This window comes from Nasonia vitripennis, assembly GCF_009193385.2.
Source record: "Nasonia vitripennis strain AsymCx chromosome 4 unlocalized genomic scaffold, Nvit_psr_1.1 chr4_random0001, whole genome shotgun sequence".
Lineage (NCBI taxonomy): Eukaryota > Metazoa > Arthropoda > Insecta > Hymenoptera > Pteromalidae > Nasonia > Nasonia vitripennis.
The window spans coordinates 163,279-186,031 of record NW_022279636.1 but is presented as its reverse complement, the minus strand read 5'-3'; the positions used below and the strand labels follow the sequence as shown (position 1 = coordinate 186,031).

Genomic DNA, 22,753 nt, shown 5'->3' with positions numbered 1-22,753 from the left:
TGAATTAGGTGTAAAATCAATGCTGAACGCGACTGGCGAATCTAATTCGACTGGACTATATGCCAAACTGTATGAAACGTCCGAATTGGCATAGATTCAGCATAACCTGGTATAGTTTGGCTCAGTTGAAAACAATTTGGCACAGTTTGGCACAATTATCATTTACACTAGGGCTACTATGCTATAATAAGTTTTCCTAATATATAAGAAGTGTTGTTTATTTCCACGAATAAATGTTTAATACATTTTTTAGTTCTTCTGCTTCAAATTCCAATAAGACGAATCCAAGTGAAAGCAATAACAGCAACACAAGTAATGCAACTTACAATTTACCCATTGAAGAGTCGAAGCTTGCTCAAACTTGGAATTTATCTTTATTAGAATCTTCATTTACAGTTGCCGATGATGACAGGTTGGAACGCTTAGAACTTTATTTGTCAGAGTTTGATCGACAAGTTTACAGGTAATAAAATTATATAATTATTATTAATACTGAGGGGGGGGGGGGGGGGAGTCTCCTTGCCCGCTTCGCTCACAAATTCCTATGTCTGCGGGAAACTAAAAAAAATTGCATTGACCCGACGGTTAAGGAATTTCCAGTATTCTGTGTCTAAACCTAAAACAGAAACTCCTAAACAACAACGTAAATAACAATTTTGTTTTATACTTGACTGGATGGGTATGCAAATGCTTATATAATGCGTATAAAATCCATGAATAAAAATACATTTCAAGGTGCAAGTCTGTCTAAGAGTTTGGTATTTTTTTTTGTTCTATCTTATGAATAATGTTTGCTATATTCAACATGTGAATGTTTGTTGATCAAGAAGCATTTAAAAGAATTTATGATAGTCAAGAAATACTCAAGCGAAAAGCAGAAAATATTATTTCGTTGCAGTATCAAAGCGTATGTATCGAGAGGCATTTATTTATTTATGTATTTATTATTAAACGGGCGGAAACGACCTTTACAGAAAAGAAATACAATAATAAAAATACAATTATATAATAACGCGGAGTGAAACGATGAGTACAAGAGAATTGATAAATCAAGCATCTAGCTAGTAAGCTAGGGATAAAGATCGGATAGACGATTTAAATTGGAAAACCGATTCTTTACATTGAGCGCTACGGGGAAGTGAATTCCACTGACGCTTCATACGGTTTATAGAGCTGAAAAAGCCCAGGTTTGAGGTAAAGGTGCTCTCATTTAGGTCTGGTAAAGTTTCTGATCGGATACGCGGCCTTCCTACTGACGAACAGACTGCTCAGGTACTCACAGTCAGTAAGACCATGAACAATCTTGTACGTCATAGCACAGTTAAATAAATAAAGAGTTGGTTCCACCGCTGTAATGTCACACTCCTCTGCAATCAATGAATAATTATGACAGAACCTATGTAAAGGTTTACCAAGCTTATAAGACATGTATCCAAGAAAAGAATGACGTACAGATTCAAATTTGTTGATTAAATAGTGGCTATGAGGACGCCAAATTTGAGGGCAATATAACAAGTGAGGTTGAAACAAAGATTTAAATAGGTGGAGAATTGCAGAGCGGTCCGAGAAGTCAACGGTGGATCGCTTGATAAAACCAAGCATACGGAGGGACCTGGAGACCTCGGCATCGACCTGCTGGGAAAATGTCAATGCAGAGTCAAAGATCACACCCAGGTTTTTAATCGATTTCACTCTGGGCAGCTCGACGCCGTCAATGCGGTAGTCGAAAGAAAACGGGGGTCTACTTTTGTAGGACGAGATAACCGAGCACTCACTGATATTGAGAGATAGACCGTTGTCAATCGACCACGCAGAGAGAGAATCCAGATCCCTCTGGAGTCTGAGAGCGTCCTCATCTGAGGTTACACCCATACAAATTTTTACATCGTCAGCGTAAAACAGGACCTGCGCAGATTCAACTTTCGGTACAAGGTCATCAATATACATACAGAAAAGAAGCGGTCCCAGGTGAAAACCCTGAGGAACGCCAGATGTAATACGCTCGGGTCGTGATACAACTCCATTGACCCTGACCGCTTGCGAACGGTCAGTTAGATAAGAGCATAAAAGATCGAAAAGTTTGCCACGTATTTCGATGTAAGTCGCTTGTGGTTGGTCGAGTCGAACGCTTTGGACATGTCTGTATAAATTGCATCGGTTTGTACACGGCTACATAGAGACTCAGACACAAAATCATTAAAAACTAAGAGGTTCGTAAGAGTAGATCGGCCGCTGGTAAAGCCATGCTGCTGTTGAGCCAATTTCGCAAGGAATGAGTTAGACATTACGGATGCAAGGTATGTATCAAGAATCTTGGGAATACAGCTAATCGTCGAGATCGGTCGGTAATTTGAAATGCCGCCTATCACCATTTTTATAAATCGGTACAACATGAGAAAATTTTCAAGCGGCGGGAAAATAGCCGGAGCACAACAAAGAATCGAAGATTCGAACAACAGGCTGCTCCAAAACAGACTAGCACCGCTTTACAAAGTATGGCGGAATCCCATCAGGGCCACCGTTTATGTAGTCGCCCAGATTAGCCACAATGCCCCGAAGAGTTTCAATAGACAATACGACATCAGAGAGGCTGAATTCAGAGTCATCTATAGCCTCAATATCACTTAAAGCATCATTCATTTCTGAATACAGAACTAAAGTATTTGGAAAAAAGGCTGGCAGACGCTTCTCAAGTTTTTTTACAAAAGACCAAAATGAACGCAAATTTCGTTTTAAACCCGTTTCAACGGACGAGGTATAATCACGATACTTAGACCTTGACATTCTGATCAACGCAGCTCTTAGTCTCTTAAACTCAATTTCATCACACTTAAGCTTAGACAATTTCCACGCGATGTAAGCGACTTTCTTTTCACGGATCGCTCCTATCAGATCAGCGTCATACCATATCGGGTAAGAGCTGAAGGACTGCTTCGAGATCGGAACAAACCGAGCAATGACATCGTTTAGAATACCATTAAATGCGTCCACAGAGAGGTCAAGGTCATCAGACAATGAGCTTAACCCATTAAAGCCCATGCTAAGACTGTTTGAGATAGCGACAAACAAACTGTGCTATCCTTTGCATAAGTGAAAAATAAAATATACGTATTTTTTCTTATGTCATTTGCAATTGTTTATAACAAATTATTTAAACAAATTACAAAAAAATTCATAATTTTCAAAATCTGAATGCGGGAATCGATTCTGGAGGTAAAATCGAGACGAAAACCTTTATAACACTTTTTTGTCAGAGTTCAATTTGTTATCTTTATGTAGAAATAAACTATTGACAAATAAGTGTTTTCATTCTCTTGCATGGTGTGTGGAATCATATCAGTATTTTTTACTGATAAATTTTGAGATCTTATACTGTAATTGGATAAGTTTATTTCATTTCGCAAATCCTTCGATTTCCGCATTCAGATTTTGAAAATTATGAATTTTTTTGTAGTTTGTTTAAATAATTTGTTATAAACAATTGCAAATGACATAAGAAAAAATACGTATATTTTATTTTTCAGCTATGCAAAGGATGGCACAGTTTGTTTTTTGCTATTCCAGATAGATTTTGCTTGGGACTTGACATGGTCACTTTTTCTCCCCAACATGCAATTGTTTATTCCTACATTACACTAACAAATTGAACTCTGACAAAAAAGTGTTATATAGGTTTTCGTCTCGATTTTACCTCCAGAATCGATTCCCGCATTCAGATTTTGAAAATTATAAATTTTTTTGTAATTTATTTAAATAATTTGTTATAAACAATTGCAAATGACATAAGAAAAAATACGTATATTTTATTTTTCACTTATGCAAAGGATAGCACAGTTTGTTTGTCGCTATCTCAACCAGTCTTAGCATGGGCTTTAATGGGTTAAAACAGTCTCCCAGTTCCCCTCCGACAGGCGTGCTCTGATTGCATCAAAGTCAGCAGTATAAAATTTACGCTTACATAGTTTATTTATACGGGACTTTACAGTATCACTACACACATTACACATGAACACGCCGGGAATGTGATGGTCATCGCAGGGCAGAATATCCTCATTGAAGTCCAACTGTGAGACAAGGTCCTTCTGAGCGATGAGAAGATCAAGTGAATAGTCTTTCGAAGGATGGACTTGAAAATGCTGAGTCATGTCCATCGATACACAAAAGTTTAAGATGTGGCCTGCAGATGCCCTAAGCGAGGGGCTGGTGTACCCAGTTGATGTGTACGATAAGCAGTCAGAGCTCCAGGAGACATGATACAGGTTGAAGTCTCCAAGCAGGATCATACGATGGTTAGGATACCTATTGCAGGCATCCTCGAGGCCACCTACATAACTGGAGTACACCTGAACAGAAGAATCAGGGCGTAAATAGGATGCTGCGATGAGAAGCTTACAGTGAGGCATAGAGATCCTGACAATGATCTGTTCAATAACACCATCGGAAGATACCAGCTCAGTGTGGAGAGACTTCTTCACTCCAATCAGCACTCCACCTCCCCTCTGAACTCCAAGCGACGAGAGATCTCGGTCACATCTAATTACGTTGTAGTGCTGCATTCCCAGTTCAGACGATAAAACACATTCCTGAAGCCAAGTCTCAGTAATTACAACAATATCTGGCAAGATAGACAGCTGATACAATTTAACTCTAAACAAGGAGAGCTTACCGTACATTGAGTGAGCATTTTGATAATAAACACGCGTAAACACCCGCTCGTATTTCACAACTTTTACAAAAACCAAAAGTCCGATTGGTATTGTTTTTCGGTAGAATGATTCACTAAACTCAACACTGTGTCGCTCTGGTCTTGGTTTTTCATTGCAAGCTTTATTCAAAATGTTATATGGAACAGAAAAACAGTGTCTGTTCCATATAACATACTAGGTTAGGTTATTTGGGTTAGGTACTTTTTGCCTCTTTAACACGCACATACATTTGAAAAATCACCACAATTATTTAGGTAAACGGTAGATTTAAGTAGATTTTTAATTGAAAATAATTATCGTAATTAAATATGTTTTGATTGTTCTTATTATATCTGTTTATTTCTATAATAGATTTGTTTTAATTATTCTTAGTAGTTCTTAGCCAGTGACACGTACTTCGAACTGGCCAGTTAGCACTAGCCAGTCACTAGTTAGCTCACCAGTTTTACAGCTCAATTTTCTACCAGGGTGGTTCCCTAAAAGCACACAATATTTTAAAAGATTTGTATATTTTAAAATATTTTAGGAACATTTTTTAGACAATTTAAAACTATGAAATAAACATTTTCATAAAATATATGACCCAAAGATTTATAAAATATTTTTAAAATATGTGATTGTAAATATTGTAAAGGAAATATTCAAAAATATTTTTTGTATATTTATTCAAAATATTTTTGTTTGATTCGGGCATATTTTGTGAGAAATATTTTATAATGTTTCACAAATATTTTATCAAAATATTTGCATAAATCACTATAAAATATATCTAAAATACATTTTTAAATATTTTGTAAATATTGCTGGGATACATTTTAATTTCATTCACAAAAAACATTGAAATAAAATATAAAAAATTTAAAAACATTCAAAAATAATATTTTTTAAACATATTTTAAACGGCTAGTAATATTTCAAATAAATATTAAATTACGAGATTTTGATACATTTTTATAATATTTCCAAGTCATATTACTCAGCATTATTTTACAATATTCATAAAACAATTTTTATAAAAATTTTATAAAGATTTTAGGGGTGTAACGGACGAAGTGGATACAAGTCGGAAAGCGAAAAGAGTAAAAGCGGGCCTGAACCGCGGACCCCGAGATTAAGAAGCGGAAGCTATAACCATTAAGCTAACGTCTACGATGTAAGTGCATGCTTTGCATCGTAGTACGGCTATGCGGACTCTTATCGCTGACTCGTCTTGCAGCTCGCGTTGCAGACGTGCGCGTCTGTGATAGGGGTCATTTTTTTTTATTTAAGTCGAGATAAGTAAGAGACCACATTCAGATAATGCATGTTTATTTATTCTGCTTCCTACCTAAGGAAGCTATGTAGGTAATAGTAATTTTTAGAGTTTGTGTAAACACATTTAGGAAGTGTGTTTTGGTTCAAGTCGAAAAGTAGTGTTTTTGTAATATGTCCGTACGGACAGATGTATGTGTGTGACAATGTGTGTGTATGTTCTCAAAGAGAAAGCTTTATAACAGTGCAAATTGTCGAATCAAAGATTTTGATAAATTTATTTAAGTCGAGATAAGTAAGAGACCATCAAAGATTTTGATAAATTTTAATATTTTTGAAGTTCCTGAGTCCGAAAATACGTTTTAAAAAAATGTAGGTAATAATAGGATATAATGAGCTAAAATTTTGCATGCTATTTGACTATGTCTCAACTTTGAACTGATTAAATTTTGGAGTTAAATGACTGATTTGTTTTGATTTTTTATAATTAACGATTATCTACATTTCATAATCTTTGAGAAAGCATACTGCAAATTCAGTTAGCAGCGGTTTTTACATTTTGTTAACACGTTTTTTTATAGATTTTTTATTTTACAGATTTGAGTTTTTCCTAATAAAGTTATTAAAAAAGTTCATTTAAATAAATTGTCTGATATATACCTTAAAGAGAATATACTTACCTACTAACTTTTAACGACGCGATTAGTCGCACGATTCATCTAAAATAAATTTTTTAATAAAATAAAGTTGTTTAAAATGCAAAATTATTAAGCCAAGTGGCTAATTTGAGTGTTACCATACAGATAGTATCATCTATACTATATCTATACCCTTGTAACTAATTTTACATTTTAAACATATTTATTTGATTCAAAAATTTGTTTTGGATGGATTGCGCGATTCGTCATGTAATTTACAAAAGTACATAGTAAGTATACGATTCCGAAATCATTGTGGTGGTGTATGAGTGACATTTTTTAAGCTATATTTTTAAGTTCATTTATGGCGTACTGAGTAGAGTGCCAGACTGTCGCGCAGAAGGTCGCTGATTCAAATCCCCATCACGTCAAGGTCAATTCTTAAATTCTTTCAGATATATATATATATATATATATATATATATATCCATAAAATATTTCAAAATATAATATCTCCATAAAAAACTTTTTTGAAAAGTAAAAACCTTGTCAAGAAAAAGACTAATAAAAGTAGTGAAATCTGTAAATATAAAAATGTCAAGTAAATGATCTTTTTTTGCTATATGCATTTAGATATTTTTTGGAAAAGCTGGTTTCAACTTTAATTTTATTTTAGCACGTATAGAAAAAAAAGAACATTTACTTGACATTTTTATATTTATAGATTTCACTACTTTTATTAGTCTTTTGCTTGTCAAGGTTTTTACTTTTGAAAATTTTATAGACAACAAGCTACTATTGCTTTAGATATTGATCTCATCAAATTCACCGAGCAAATTTTCAACTTGCAATATTAAGTTAATATAACGTAATATATTCGAATGAATCCTTTCAAAGATGAATGATTCGCTTAATATATTTCAAATCGATACCAACAGATTGCGCATACGCGTAATATTAATGATTAAAATGCAATCGAGATTTTTGTTGGAGGTAAGAAAACCCAATTTTGAAGTATATAGGGTCGCCCTGTCCTGAACCGAACTTCGACCTTTCTTGTCAGTGCGGCGCTATCGCGTCTCTTGATGTATGAATTACGAAAACTTGCATGTCCCAAAAACATAAGTAAAATGTTCATGAAACCTTGCAAAAATAAAACTTACATATAATTTTTAAATTATTTCTGTGCATATTTGATAAATAATTTATTAATTTGTTAACGAAATATTTTAAAACATGTTAAAAATGTTTTGCAAATATTATAAAATGATATCAAAATATTTTTTTGCAATATTATTTAGAAATATTTTTACCCCAGGACAAATAAGATTGTAACAATATTTTAGAAATATGCTTGAAATGATTGCAAAAACATTTCTTTTGTAATGTAAAATATTTTCAAAATAATTTAAAATTTTTTTTTGCTGTTAGGGTTCAAGCATAATTAGTCATTATTTTAGAATAAAAACAGTATGAAGTAACTCGAACAATGATCATCGCAGATATAGATGCATTACATCTACTCTTGTGGAATTAGGTTATCTACTCAAAAAGTGTTATTCATTTTGAAATACAAACTCTAATTGATTAATGAAATTTAGTTGAAGAGAATGATTATCCTTTTAAGTTGTACTTACAAACATTTTCATGTAGCAATAAAAGTCATTAATTCATACTTGGTATTTCTTTTAAAAAAATGTATCATGCACATAAATTGTTTTTGTTGTTTAGTATGAGAAATCTGACATTTCTCTTTGTAAATTTTTTACAGAATTTTAAAACAATAGTTTTTATGACATGTATAGTGTGTTTTTGATTAGTTATTATATCATATACATCTTTTGAAATTTTGAGAAAACTTATTTGCTTCGTTATTGTAAAACCTTTGAATTTAGACCTTGTAGAATAAAGGTTGAGCTCAATAATTTTTGTATTTATATTATTAAATTGAGAAATGTCTGTAATCATGAATAATCGGTTAAAGGCAGCAAAACTACTATTATTCATCGTTTATTCATTGCACCCATATTCTAAATTTTAATGTCTAAATTTGAAGGTCTTACGATGACTATTTTTCAAATGAATGTACGTGTTAAAAATGCAAAAAGTAACAACCTAACCTAGTATGCTCCGTATTTATAGTATATGTACGTGGTACAGGCTGTCTGCTTATATCTTAATAATATTTATAGAGCAGCGCAAGCAGCACCTAACCGTACACACACATACAGACAAAAGTATATACCACGTATAGTATACAGATTGTATATGCTGTCTGTTATGCTATATACAGCAGAATAGCAGATTCAGCACACACAGTTTTCACGTTCTCAGTTAATGTTAAAAATGATATAATATACACTGACTAAATTATTGTCGATTAAGTGTAAATTATAAAAAAGTGTCATCTATGTGCCCAAGTATTTCCACTGATGAGGTCTGAAAAGAGAATCGCACAGATACTGCGAGCCAGTTACTGTCAACATCCAAATCTGTCATTATCATGCTACCCTGTTGAAAATAATGACGTCATTTTATTTTTTGGGAGTCTAGTACAACATATAGAACATATATATATATATATATATATATATATATATATATATATATATATATATATATATATATATTTCTACCATTATATTAAAGTATACTTAAGGTATCTGTGTGCCGTGAATCCATTAACATCTTTTCTTAATAACTGACATATTTTATTAGTTTATTATATTAATTTAATATTTCATGATATACGATATTTTTTGCATATATCTTCTGTCCCGAACTTGCCGATCTCTTCACCGGGAGACAGGTTACTTACTCCCTACATCATTTTAGACCTTTACATGAAAACGATTTCCATTCGAATATTGGCTTCCATAGCTCAATTAACAGGCTTAGAAGACAATGGAACGTCCTCCCTGACTCGATTAACAAGTCGGAGTCATCCCTGGCATCTTTCAGGACAGCAGTTCGCTCTCTGTTAAGAGCTTTCTAAGTCACTTGTACGTCGTGTTATTTCTTTTCTATCTGACCGCGAATTATTCTTTTAGTATTAATTTCGGTAATAATATAATTTATTAAACAATTGTTAAATCTGCGTCTTTTCTTATTCTTATTCTTTGTATATTATACTGATTATCATTCTTTTTTCAGTAAAGGGCAGTCATGCCCGTATAACAATTTAAATAAATAAATATATCTTATTTGAATCATCGTTATTTTTACTTTTATCCTCGAAATCCTTACCCTTGATAATGCTACATATAATTGACCATGAATGAAAACTGGATTTGGTAAATAGACACTAACTTTGTTAAATGTTTGGCCTTGTGATTTGTTGATTGTCATGAAATATCTTAATCGTACTGGAAACTGTCGTCTTGTCATGTCAAAAGGAATTTCGTCTTTTGAAGAAGTGAAATCAATCCATGGTATTAAAACAACTTTACCAAATTGTTTACCGCTAATTATTTCTGCCTGTATACAGAATTGCATCATTTTGCTTACTGTTAAAGTGAATTTAAAAATTCTATTGGTAACATCTCTTTATTATCATCTTCCCATGAATCTGCACTTACATACTCTCTTACATCGCCTTGAAATGTTATTATTAATTTCTATTACATTATTGTTATTCAGCGCTAAAATTACTCTTTCGCAAAGTTTATTGGCATTATTATTATCAAAGCAATCTCCATGAATTTCCATAATTATATCACCGGTTGATAATAATTCTGTTAGAAGTAAAGTTATATCATTATCCATTTCAAATTTATTGGAATATTTTCCATCTCCAATTTTTAATAGCCATTGTTTTCCTTGTCACAATTACTAACTTTCATTTTATGATTTAAAGTCATTATTTGAAATTTACTCCATAAATGACTATTTTTTATACAATTTTCAATAATTTTTGTTCAATTCTCATGTTTGACAACAGGTAGTATTTGTCAGAAGTCACCTGATACAATCATTACTTTGCCACCAAATTCAATGACATTATTACATAAGTCTTTAAATAATTTATTCACTGCTTGTAAAGCATGTTTTGATGTCATTGTTTTTTTATCCCAAATTGTGATTTTTCCAGATTTTTTCTGTATATTGAATTGGGAGTAATGTTGCACATTGAATCTTCATTTATATTTGATGGTAATTTAAAAATTACGTGTGAAGTTCTTTCATTTATTAATAAATTTTCTGCTATACCAGACCATGCTACAGGTAAAACACTCATTTTTTCTTCATTTAAATGAGTGATAATTGTATTTAGTAAGTAGCCTTTTCCACTTTACTTGATTAGCTTTATTAATTACACTATTTATTACTGCATCGAAAATTGTACGTTGCTTATTCGTTAAAGAGCTTATATTGTATAATGAATCATTTTCAATTATATTTGTTGCATAAAATTCTTCATAATTGGTTTCCTTCCTTTATAATGAAAATAATTAAACGATTACCAGGTGTAATTATAAACAATAACCAAAATTTTGTAAAATATTTTGTGTCTATAGCCAATACAGATTGTATATTAACATCCAAGCAATAACAATAAAATATTTGAAAATACTCTTATAGTTTTAATTTTTCTACTATCTACTTTTTAAACACTAAAATTTATAAGCGGGGGTTGGCGAGCGAAGCGAGCAGGGGGTACCCCACTAGTTTTTAATAATATTATCGAATCATTTTTTCTTACAATACATTATGTTTTAATTTTGTTTTACCGGTGATATTGTAACATTTAAATTAATTGTTGTTTAGTTTATAGATTTTTTTTTGTCTGAAAATATTCTTGATTGATATAAAATCCGGCGATAACTAAACATGTTGGACAGACCATTCTGTTCGCAAATTTTCAGTTAGTCGCATAATATTTTTAATTAATGCATTGCCAGCACCTAGATATATAAATGAATAGTTTTGTTATAATGTTATAAAGTGTATTGTTTATAATTACACCTGGTAAACGTTTATTAATTTTCATTTAAAATTTCAAAATATTCAAAACGTTTTCAATAATGTAATTTGGAATTAGTTATAATTCAGTAATAATTATAATTTTATCATTATCTAATTTATTATTTAACTCTATCTTGTCATATAATTGTTTGATATTATGTTCTTGGAATTATAACAAGGATTCATTTAAATAAGTATCATATTCTTACTCAAATCTAATATGATCATCTATAAGTTGTTGATTTCTATAAGCTGATTCAAATCTAATTTGATCATTTATAGCTTGTTCATAATCCTCATACTCTTCAACTTCCATATTAAAATAAGGCTCCATCCTTGTGAAAATCTTCAACTGAAATAAAGAATACTTATTAAATGTTATCATATTAATCTACTTATCATTTTAATATAGTACGTATTCTACTGATTCGTAGTGAAATAAACATAACGGTTATTTACATGTAAAATTAAACGTAGAAACGTTATTCAAACCAATGCTAAAATCAAGTAAATCATAGGACTGCAGATGGAGCGAATCGTATCACACGCCTCTGCGAGTCCGAGGATAACTTCAAAACACCGTGATACGATTCCGATTGTTACTGTGCGCACACAAGGCGATTGAAACCGTTATACGCGACGCATTCAGATCGACGTAGCCATGCACAAACGACTCTGTTGCAACCGAATGCAATCCTAACCTCATTCCGTCACCGCTCCGTAACTCTGACACGGTACCGAATCACCGATGCCGCGGCCGCATAACTGTAATCGCACCGTAGCTTTATAGTCGTTTCGAAAAAATTGTAAACGTGCTGATTTATTTATTTATTTACTTATGACCATATACATAAGCCTTTTAAAGGCTTCCTATAGAGGCAAACAAGTTGCCTGTACATAGGTATGGCACAATAATTATACAGATAGCTTAGAAACTAAAAACTAAAATTAATCTTTTCGTACTGTTCTTTATTGTACGTTTAACAGAAGTTAAACTAGTGTCTCTAATACATTTCATACTATTAGATTTCTTATGAAATCCTTTAATTTATTTTTTATAGATACTTTTCTAACTGTTAACTCTTTGAGATCATTAGAGAGTAAATTGAAACTTTTCACAGCCATGTAGTAGCTGCTTTTCTTACTTATAGATTTATTAATTGTTGGCAATGATATACTCTTCTTCCTAGTAGTTTTCGTATTTTTTACTATAAATATCCCTTAGTTTCCCATAGTGATATGTTATTGCTTCAATTTGGAACAACTGCCTAACTGTTAGTGGGGAATTTAGTGTTTCAAAATGATTTCTGTTAATAATTTTTAATAACTTCTTTTGTACTCCTTGTATCAAGTACATACAATTGTTATAGGCCCCACTCCAGGCAATTATTCCATAATTGACTAGGCCCTGGAAGAATGATGCATGATAGATCATCATTAAGGTTTTTCTATCCATTATACTTTTAATTTTTGCAAAGACAAAAATTAAATATCTTATTCTTTTTACAATGGAGTCAATGTGTATATTCCATTTCATATTGTAATCGAAATGTAACCCTAAATATTTATGGCCTTCAACCCTATTTATATAAAGTTGTCTCCAATTTTAATATTTATATTCTCTGGAATACTATCACAGTAGTTGCCATAGGTTATGTATACAGTTTTATTTACATTTAACGATAGTTTATTTAACATTAGCCATTTGGCAACCTTGCTAAGATAAAAATTCATCTTGTCCTGTGCTGCCGACCACGAGTCACTCGAGATGATGATTGTGTCGTCTGCATAAGACATTATAGAGTTTTTTAGAATATCTATCAGTAGGTCATTTACATATAGGATAAAAAATAAAGGACCTAAAATGGTTCCTTGCGGAATACCTATGGAAATATCTTTGTATTCACTTTTAAATTACTTAGATTTGTACAGGCGAAATCTTTCTAACGATCGCGTTATTTGATTTCTGTTACAGGTGGTATTAAAGATTAATCACCTACATTGCTAATTTTGACACAATATTATTAAATCATATAAACAGAGTCTTTACTAAACCTTTCCCCTCACTGAATCCTGGGTCCGACTGACCGCCCAACAACCGGGCAAAAGTATAACCGTTGCAAAACAAAAAGTTATAAACGTTTAAAATTACATTTTAAATAATTCATTCTTATATATTAACATTTTCTAAAAGATCACCAATAATTTTTAATTTAGTTCCTTTTTCAATACTTGAATTATTATTTTTACCTATGTTTATCGATAAATCTATTTTTTACTGTCCATTTGTAATAGCTCCATAGTATTCAAATTCGTAGTTTTTTGGTTTTTTTAATAAAACTATTACGCAAATAACCGTTAATTTCTAGAAATATAAATAATTAATACAAAAATAAATTATCAAAATTTAAAAAAGATTGATTTTTGTATACTCATTTATAAATCCCTTATTTGTAGGTATTTCAGAGAATTTAATCTTTAGAGGTTTATTTTTTAATAAATTTAACTGTCTTAATATAGATATAGATGAATGATGTTGTAGATTAAACTAATAAAATATGTTTCTTTTCAAATATTTTTTAGCTTGCGTGACAGTTACATTTTCTAATAAAATTTACTACAAAATAAATTGAAATTAAATTCGGCGTTAACAGCGGTTTTTTTTCATTTAAATACAAATTAAATGAAAAAAAACCGCTGTTAACGCTGGCACGTAGCTTCCTCCAACTAGACTTATTTATTTATTTATTTTTTTTTTTTACATGGCATTTGGAACTCGAAAGTTCATCGCCTCATCTACGCAAGCCTTCCACGCTGCGCTATATTGTGTCAACCCCACCCAAGATGCACCTCTCCGATCGACACCCACCCGTCCTATTTCTACTAGATCCGCTTTTACGTTGTCCTCCCATCTACGTCTAGGTCTACCTAGAGGTCGCCTTACCATCGGCCTGCCCTTCATGACACGCGCTGCCGTACGGTCGTCTTCCATTCTCGCTACGTGCCCTGCCCATCCCAATCTGCGCGATTTTATTATTCTGTTAATATTTGGTGACGCGTACAGATTGTGTAACTCATCATTGTGTAGTCTCCTCCATTCCCCGGTTTCCTCATCTTTCTTCGGCCCGTATATTTTTCGCAAGACTTTATTTTCAAATACCCTAAAACGGTTGTCCGCCTGCTTAGTGAGAGCCCACGTTTCGCACCCGTACAGAACCACCGGCAGTATTATTGTCCTGTATATTCTTATTTTAACGTTTTTCGACAGCAGCCTCGACTTAAGTAAATTACTCACGGCGTAGAAGCAAGCATTACCCGAATGGAGTCTCTTATTTATTTCGACATTAATCTCGTTTCTATCATTTATGGTCGTACCCAGATACCTGAATTCGCTAACCTTTTCAAAAGTAAAATTCCCAACTCTGAGATCTTCCTCCCCTCTGCAGATGCCTAGCTTATCCACAATCATGTACTTTGTTTTTGATTCACTCACTTCTAACCCTGTATACTCCACCGCTTTTATGAGGATTTCCGCGTTTCTTGATACCGTTTCCCTACAATCCCCCAGTATATCCAAATCATTTGCGTAGCCTAGTATCTGCGTTGTTCCATTAAGCGTTGCGCCCAGCTGGCTAACCTGCATTTTTCTAACGGCATACTCTAACGTTAAGTTGAACAGCACCGTAGAGAGCCCATCCCCTTGTTTTAAACCATCGCGTATCATGAAGGGTTCTGATACATTACCGCCTACTCGGACCTTTCCCGTGCTTCCGTTCAGACATATTTGAATTAATCTCACGAGTTTTTTCGGTACATCGAGAAGTACTAGAATTTGATACATTTTGCTTCGCTTATTAGAGTCGTACGCTTTTTTAAAATCTATAAATAGTTGGTGTATGGTTTCGCAAAATTCCCACTTTTTCTCTAACAACTGTCTTCTGGTAAACATTTGATCGCTCGTCGATCTGTTGCACCGAAATCCGCACTGATAATCTCCTACTATATCTTCCGCGAATGGAGTGAGTCTAGCTTGTATTACGTTTGACAGAACTTTGTAGCACGTTGCTAAAAGTGAAATACCCCTATAGTTATTGCAGTCTGTCTTATCCCCCTTTTTAAAAATCGGTATAATGATAGATTCCTTCCAATTTTCGGGTATTGTTTCATTTTACCAGATGGCACATACTAGTTTATAGATTTTGAAAGTGAGCTCGACGCCCCCATATTTGAGTAACTCAGCTGGTATAGAGTCATTTCCCGCGGCTTTGTTGTTTTTTAGTTTTTTAATCGCGGCCTCTACTTCTTGGTCGCTCGGTTCCTCCACGTGGGGTTAAGCAGTGTGAATTTCGTCCCCTAATTCTTCGCTATTTTCGTGCACGTTTAATAATTTATCGAAATAATTTTTCCACAGCGACAGTAATTCGTTGTCATTTGTTACGAGGTCCCCGTTTTCGTCCTTCATCAATTGCGCTCTACTCCTAAAACCATTTCTGATGGCGTTAATCCCTCTGTACATTTCGCGGGGGTTATTTTCCTTACTGTTAGTTTCTATTCTCCTAATAAGATTCTTTTGATACTCCCGCTTCTTATTTCTGTAGATCGCGCTCGTCTGTTTCCTTACGTTAGAATACTCTTCTACGGTCCTATCGCTTCTATTTTCTAAGCTATCTAATTTAGCCTTTTTGCGCCTTTCAAACCAGAGTTCGCACTCTTCGTCAAACCATGGTTTGCTCTTTGGCTTTTTATTTTTAACCAGTACTTTGTTCGCGGCCTCTTTTACCGTTTTTTCGATGTCCCCCCATAAGCTATTCGGTTCGTAATTCCCCTCCGGCGATGTGTTTGCTTCTTCAAGTGCCTGAAACCTGTTATTAATTTCTATCTGGTACCTAATTCGCTCTTTCTATCTCGTAGCTTCTCAATATCGAAGCTTTCTATCTTGTTTGCTCGCTTACTATTTTGATTCGCTACTAGTCTAGCTCTTAATTTGGCTACTACTAGGAAGTGGTCCGAGTCGCTATCTGCCCCTCTGTAAGCCCTTACGTCAAGAACATTAGTATGACGTCTTTTTTCAATGAGGAAATGATCAATTTGGTTCTGTGTGGCCCCGTCCGGTGATGTCCACGTTGCCTTGTCTATGTCCTTGTGCTGAAAACACGTAGTTTTGATTATAAGATCTTTTGCCGCCGCGAAATTTATGACCCTAATACCGTTATCATTGCTGGCTTCGTGCAGGCTTTCCTTACCTATAGTAGGCCTAAACATTTCCTCCCTACCTATTTTAGCATTGAAATCGCCTAATACTATTCTTGTGTCGTAAGACGCGAACTGGTCGATTACCTGCTCTAAAGTTTCGTAATAGAGATCCTTAGCTTCTTCTTCTTTGTCCTCCGTAGGACAGTGTACATTAATAAATACATATCTATACCATTCACCTTCGATAATGATGTACGAGAGCCTATCATTGACGGATTTGAAACTTTTAACCGAATGTATGATGCTTTTGCTTACGAGAAATCCGGTGCCTAGAGATCCCCCACTCCCGGCCCCATACAGGTACGTGAAGTTACCCGATGCTAGTACTCCGCCATCTGGCCACCGCGATTCCTGTATTGCTACCAAATCTAGATTGTACCAATCAGATTGTACCTAGCTTCCTTTACGAGTTCTTTAAACGCACCTGCTCTGTATAGACTGCGAACATTCCAAGTTCCGACCCTTAAGTCCCTTTTGGTTCGGATTTGATTTTTTTGAGCCATGATATTATGTTAAACCCGCGCGCTTCGGATCCTGTTCCGATCGCAGGTGAGTCCACCGTTCTAGAGGTGATAACCCCCGTACCTCTCTAGAACTAAGTATGAGAGCTTTCCGACTTTGACAAGGACAGTGTCAACTTGTCGTCAGACACACTACGATTTCATTCTCGCATCCTAACGCCCCCCTGCAAGGCAGCGCGCCTTCGCTGGCATCGTTACCGCGTAAGACCAGGTGACGAATTATTCTACACATCCCCTTTCGGGGCAGTTGTCATCGCTCCCGCATCCTCCTCGGCAGCAGGATTTTTGCCCATTTTTGTAATGTGTGATGAAAGAGATAGATTGAGAGATAAGAGATAATGTGAAGTGTTTTTGTTGTTGTGGTGCTTGCGTAGTGTTTCTAGATGAATGCGTTCGACAGTGTGGGCTCATCACACCCACGCCTGTTCCTATCGGCTGTCCGCGGCTGCTTATACAGTTTATTCGCAGCTAACCTCTTTCTCAGGGGCTGTTCCTCTATCCGCAACCTAAGGACGCGCTGTGTAGTGGTGATAGGCACTCACCCGTCCGATCTGGACGACAACGCCCAAGACCCGCTTAGGGTAGCGGCATTGTAACAGTCCAACTAGATTTATAGGTCTAATAAATAAAATATTGATTTAATATACAGTATGATCTGCCTGCTAATGTATGAGTCGGTTTTTGATACATAATTTAATATATAAGTTTTGGATGGTTCATTGTCCAAAAGTTTGCACACCCCCCTCCGTTTTTATTTTTTTTATTATAGAATGCGAACGCTGCCGTCAATTTTTTCACAGAATATATATATATATATATATATATATATATATATATATATATATATATATCAGTATGACACGAATTCATAGGGACTTTAACGACGTGCAACGACAACCCTATAAGAGGAAGCAAAAGTTTTGAGAAAAATCGGTTTTTACATTTTAGTTCTTTACTTGAGAACCGCTTGACGAAATCGTTTAAAATTTTAGCAGCAGATAGCTTTTTTTTATAATAAATCACCAAGTAAAATTTTGAAGCATTTGACTACATTGTTTTAGAGATATAAGTAATCAAACAATTTTGAAAAAAAATATTGAAACCTTGATATCTTAAGAACCATAGGGGGTTTGAAAGCTGCGCAATGAACTTAGCCAAAACACATAGAATATTACTGTTAAGTATAAGTACATTTGTGCTAATGCACGAGTCAGCGGTGTTCGTGTGAGCGCGTGATGTATGAGTGAGAGAGAGTGGAAAGGGAACTCTAGTTCCAGGGCGCTCGCTTGAAAGAGAGTTGTTAGAGACTATATAGAGTCCTCGGTAGTAGCATCACGCTTAATATAATTATTATCTAGTCTTACGTTTTATTATAATAAATTACACTTAATAGATACTTAATAGTGTATTTATTTTCCACCACCTTATCATGGTAGCAGAGCGTGGTTGATGAAATTGTAATAAGTAATAAAAGTATCAAAAGAAGTGATTATATTAAAAAAATATCTAGACTAGTGAACATCAAGAAAATACAAAAATGACGAATTACGGTGATTTTAAAATACCAGTATTTGATGGAGAGAATTACCAGATGTGGAAAATAAGAATTACAATGTATTTGAAAATGAAAAAATGTGAAGAAAATATTAAAAGAAAAAAAACAGTAAGTGATAAAGAGTCATGGGATGAAGCTGATTTGAAAGCAATTAACTATATATACAGCTCTATTTAGGATAGACAAATGGAGTTTATTTGTAATGAGACAACGGCTTATGGAATTATGAAGAAATTTGATCAGATGTATTTAAGAGAATCTACGGCAATGCAAATAGTGTGCCGAAATAAACTGGAAAAATTAAGATTGAAAAATTATAGTGATACAGCAACGTTTTTCTTGGATTTTGAAAAATGTGTTAATGATTTGAAAAGTGCTGGTGGTACTTTAACAGAAAAAGAAAAATTGAATTATTTCTTAAATTCATTGCCGGAGTCGTATAGCTATATAGGCGACTTAATAGATACTTTGAAAGATGAAGATCAAACGGCAGAATATGTGAAGAATAAAATTAAAATGGCTGAACTGAAAAGTAATAAAGGCGAAACAACCATTAGAAATTCGAGTGTATTCGCAGTGAATAAAAATCAAAGACAATGTCATAAATGTGGAGATTTTGGACATATGATGAAGGACTGTAAAAGTCAAGAACAAACAGAAGGACAAATTTCAAATAGTAGTTGGACTTGGAGGTCAACAAGAGGCTACAGAGGTTCAAGAGGAAGAGGTAGTCATAGAGGAGCAAGGGGAAGAGGTGCTTATAGAGGCGCACATCACTCCCAGGCAGAAGCAAGCAACAATCAAAACACAAGTCGCTGGAACGCGTCAAGCAGAGACGATAACACAGGTGCATGGATAGCCAAGGTCGAGCGGAATACAGCTACTGCGTATAATAGTAAGGTAAAAGATAAACAGTGTAGCGAAATCGATTGGATTTTAGATAGTGGTAGTACAGACCACATTGTAAATAATGATAGTTACTTCGAGAGTTTTGAAATATTGAAAAGTCCGGTAAATGTATATTTAGGTGATAATAAAACGGTAAAAGCGACAAAGATAGGAAATATTGTAAGTTATTTTGATGCCTTTGGAAAGCAATTTGAAATTAATATGAAAGACGTTTTGTACGTTAAAGATATGAATTTGAATTTAATTAGTTTTAGCAAAATTACTGATAATTGTAGAATTGTTTCGGAGAAAAATTTAGCAAAAATATTTGATAAAAAATGAAAATTTAATGGCAGTCGCAGAAAAGAAAAACGGACTATATCACATGAAGAGTAAAATTAAAAAAAAATAATTTGATAGTAAATTATTCAAATAAAAAGATTAGTAATATGAACTTAAAAGAAAAATGGCATAGATTATTAGGTCATGTGAACTTTAAATATTTGAATACCATGTGTAATAAGCAATTATTAAACGGAATACCGAATGAATTAAAAGGTGAATTTTTGAAATGTAAAACGTGTATAGAAAATAAAATGCACAATGTACGGTTTAAAAATAATAGATATCGAGCGAAAGATTTATTAGAGATTGTACATACAGATGTTTGTGGGCCTTTTCAAAATACGGGCTTTAGAGGAGAAAAATATTTTATTACATTTATAGACGATTACAGTAAGATTGCGAGAGTATACCCAATAAAATCTAAAGCAGAAGTGTGTGAGTACATTAAATATTATGTAAATGAATGTGAGAATTTAACAGGAAAAAAAGTAAAATATTTAAGATGTGATAATGGAAAGGAATATTTAAGTAAAATGGGTTTGCATATAGAACAAATGGACGTTGAGACAGCATTTTTAAATGGAAAAGTAACGTCTGAAGTATATGTTAATCAACCTAAAGGATATGAAGACGGAACTGATAGAGTGTGTAAATTAATAAAAGCATTATATGGCTTAAAAGAAAGTCCCAGGGCTTGGTATGAATGTCTAGATAAATTTCTAATAAAATTAGGATTTATTAGAAGTAATATTGATTATTGCTTGTATACATTAAAATTAAAAGAAGATACTGTTTATTTGCTTTTATATGTCGATGACTTATTAATTTGCAGTAAAAATAAAGAAATAATAGAAAAAGTAAAGAAAATGCTGTCTGAACGATTTAAAATGAAAAATCTCGGAAAAATACGAGAATATTTAGGGATTACCGTAAAATACGATGTGTTATGTAAGGAAATGAAATTATCGCAAAAAGATTGTATTATTTCATTGGCTGAAAAATATGGTGTAGAAAATTGTAAAGCGTATAAAACACCAATAGAAGTAAACTTAAAACTCGAGAAATCCGATGATTGTGAAAGATAGAAGATGATATCAAATATAGAAATTTGATTGGTGCTTTGTTATATATAAGTTCGGCTACAAGGCCAGATATAAGTTTTGCAGTAAATTACTTGAGTAGATTTCAAAACTGCTATAATAATACGCATTTTAAATATGCTTTGAGAATTTTAAAATATTTACATGTGTCTCGAGATTTAAGTTTATCTTATAATGGAAATAAAGTTTGTGATATACTTGATTGTTACGTAGATGCCGATTGGGCAGGCGATAATAATGATAGAAAGTCAACAACCGGCTTTGTGATACGATTATTCGGTAACGTTGTGTATTGGAGGTCAAGAAAACAAAAGTCTGTTACAAAAGCGTCAACATTTGCCGAATACGTTGCTTTATCAGAAGCAGTAACTGAAATTAAACTTAAATCCGATCAACCCATGGCACCTCGAAACCACACTATAAATGTGAGGTCGAAGAACTTAACATCGTTCTCGCTGTTGACATCCACTTTCGAGATAAAACCGCTGACGCTTTCTTGCATCCACAAGCGTCATACGACCACGCACAAATTTGACCTCTTTAGGCCTGTCGGGATGCTCAGCGTTATGCTTATAGGCGGCCTCCAACAGCTGCCTACGAAGAGCCCTCTGAGATGGCGTGAGGTCAGCAGCCGCCGAAATCCCCCGAGGCAGCCTACTTCTATAGGTTATGACCCTGATGACCTCGGAACTTGTGCTTAATCGAACGATGACAGGAGGGATAGAGCTGCAGACGGTAGGCCTAAAAAATCTCCGCACGATAATCTTGGCGAGGTCCAAGTTTGGAATATTCTTAAGAAGCTCCTTCACCACACCGATGTCACCACCAGCACAGTCGTCAGGCACCTCGTAGAGAAGAATGTTAAAAGAATGGTATATTTGGACCTGAACCTCACTAGAGGAGCCAGCGTCACCGGGCAGGCCAGGCCACCGTGTCGAGAGGAAACCCACGGCTGAGTTGATGTGTCACGCGCTTATTATTGTTTCATAATAATTTCGTTTCATAGCTTATTCTCGACACTGACTAGTCTGGCATCGAAGGAATTTACGCTGTCCTTCAGAACCTTGATGTCAGAATTGTGGCTAGTTGTTCGGGTCATTTGAACTTACGCGCGCTTGCAAATAGTCTCGCGCATGTTCTTCGAGAGTGACCGTCGGGTCACCCGGAGATCATACGCGAGACATATCGCTACATAGTGGCACCCCCACTATCACCATCAAGGTTAACAAAACCAGAGTGCGCACCGGCGCTCGCTCTCTGTTCCGGCTGCTCTCTTCCAAGAATCAAGCTCTCAGTCGCGAACGCGTTATCCATACACACACACACACACACACACACACACACGTAGTTTTCAACTTTGTATTTGATTTAATTGTTGTTAGGGCAGTCACCCCAACACGTGTATTCACACGAGACGAGCAATAAAGCTCAATTTGTTCATTATACGAACTTTGTTCTATTCTTTACTCTCCATTTTTCCACCGTCCGCACACGAGTCTCTCGGCGTTTTACACGTGGCCGCGATAATCGA

General features: G+C 34.3%; 1 protein-coding gene across 3 annotated transcripts in view; it reads left to right on the top strand.

Moving 5' to 3' along the window:
- Nucleotides 1–218: 218 nt before the first annotated feature.
- The window catches only part of LOC116417008 (mitogen-activated protein kinase kinase kinase 4-like), a 159,351-nt gene continuing 136,816 nt past the window's right edge, over nt 219–22,753 (top strand). For all 3 annotated transcript variants that reach the window (XM_031928026.1, XM_031928025.1, XM_031928027.1), the window contains exon 1: nt 219–463. In XM_031928026.1, the coding sequence (XP_031783886.1) occupies nt 234–463 (230 nt within the window). In that variant the 5' untranslated portion in view covers nt 219–233. The remainder of the gene's footprint in view (nt 464–22,753) is intronic.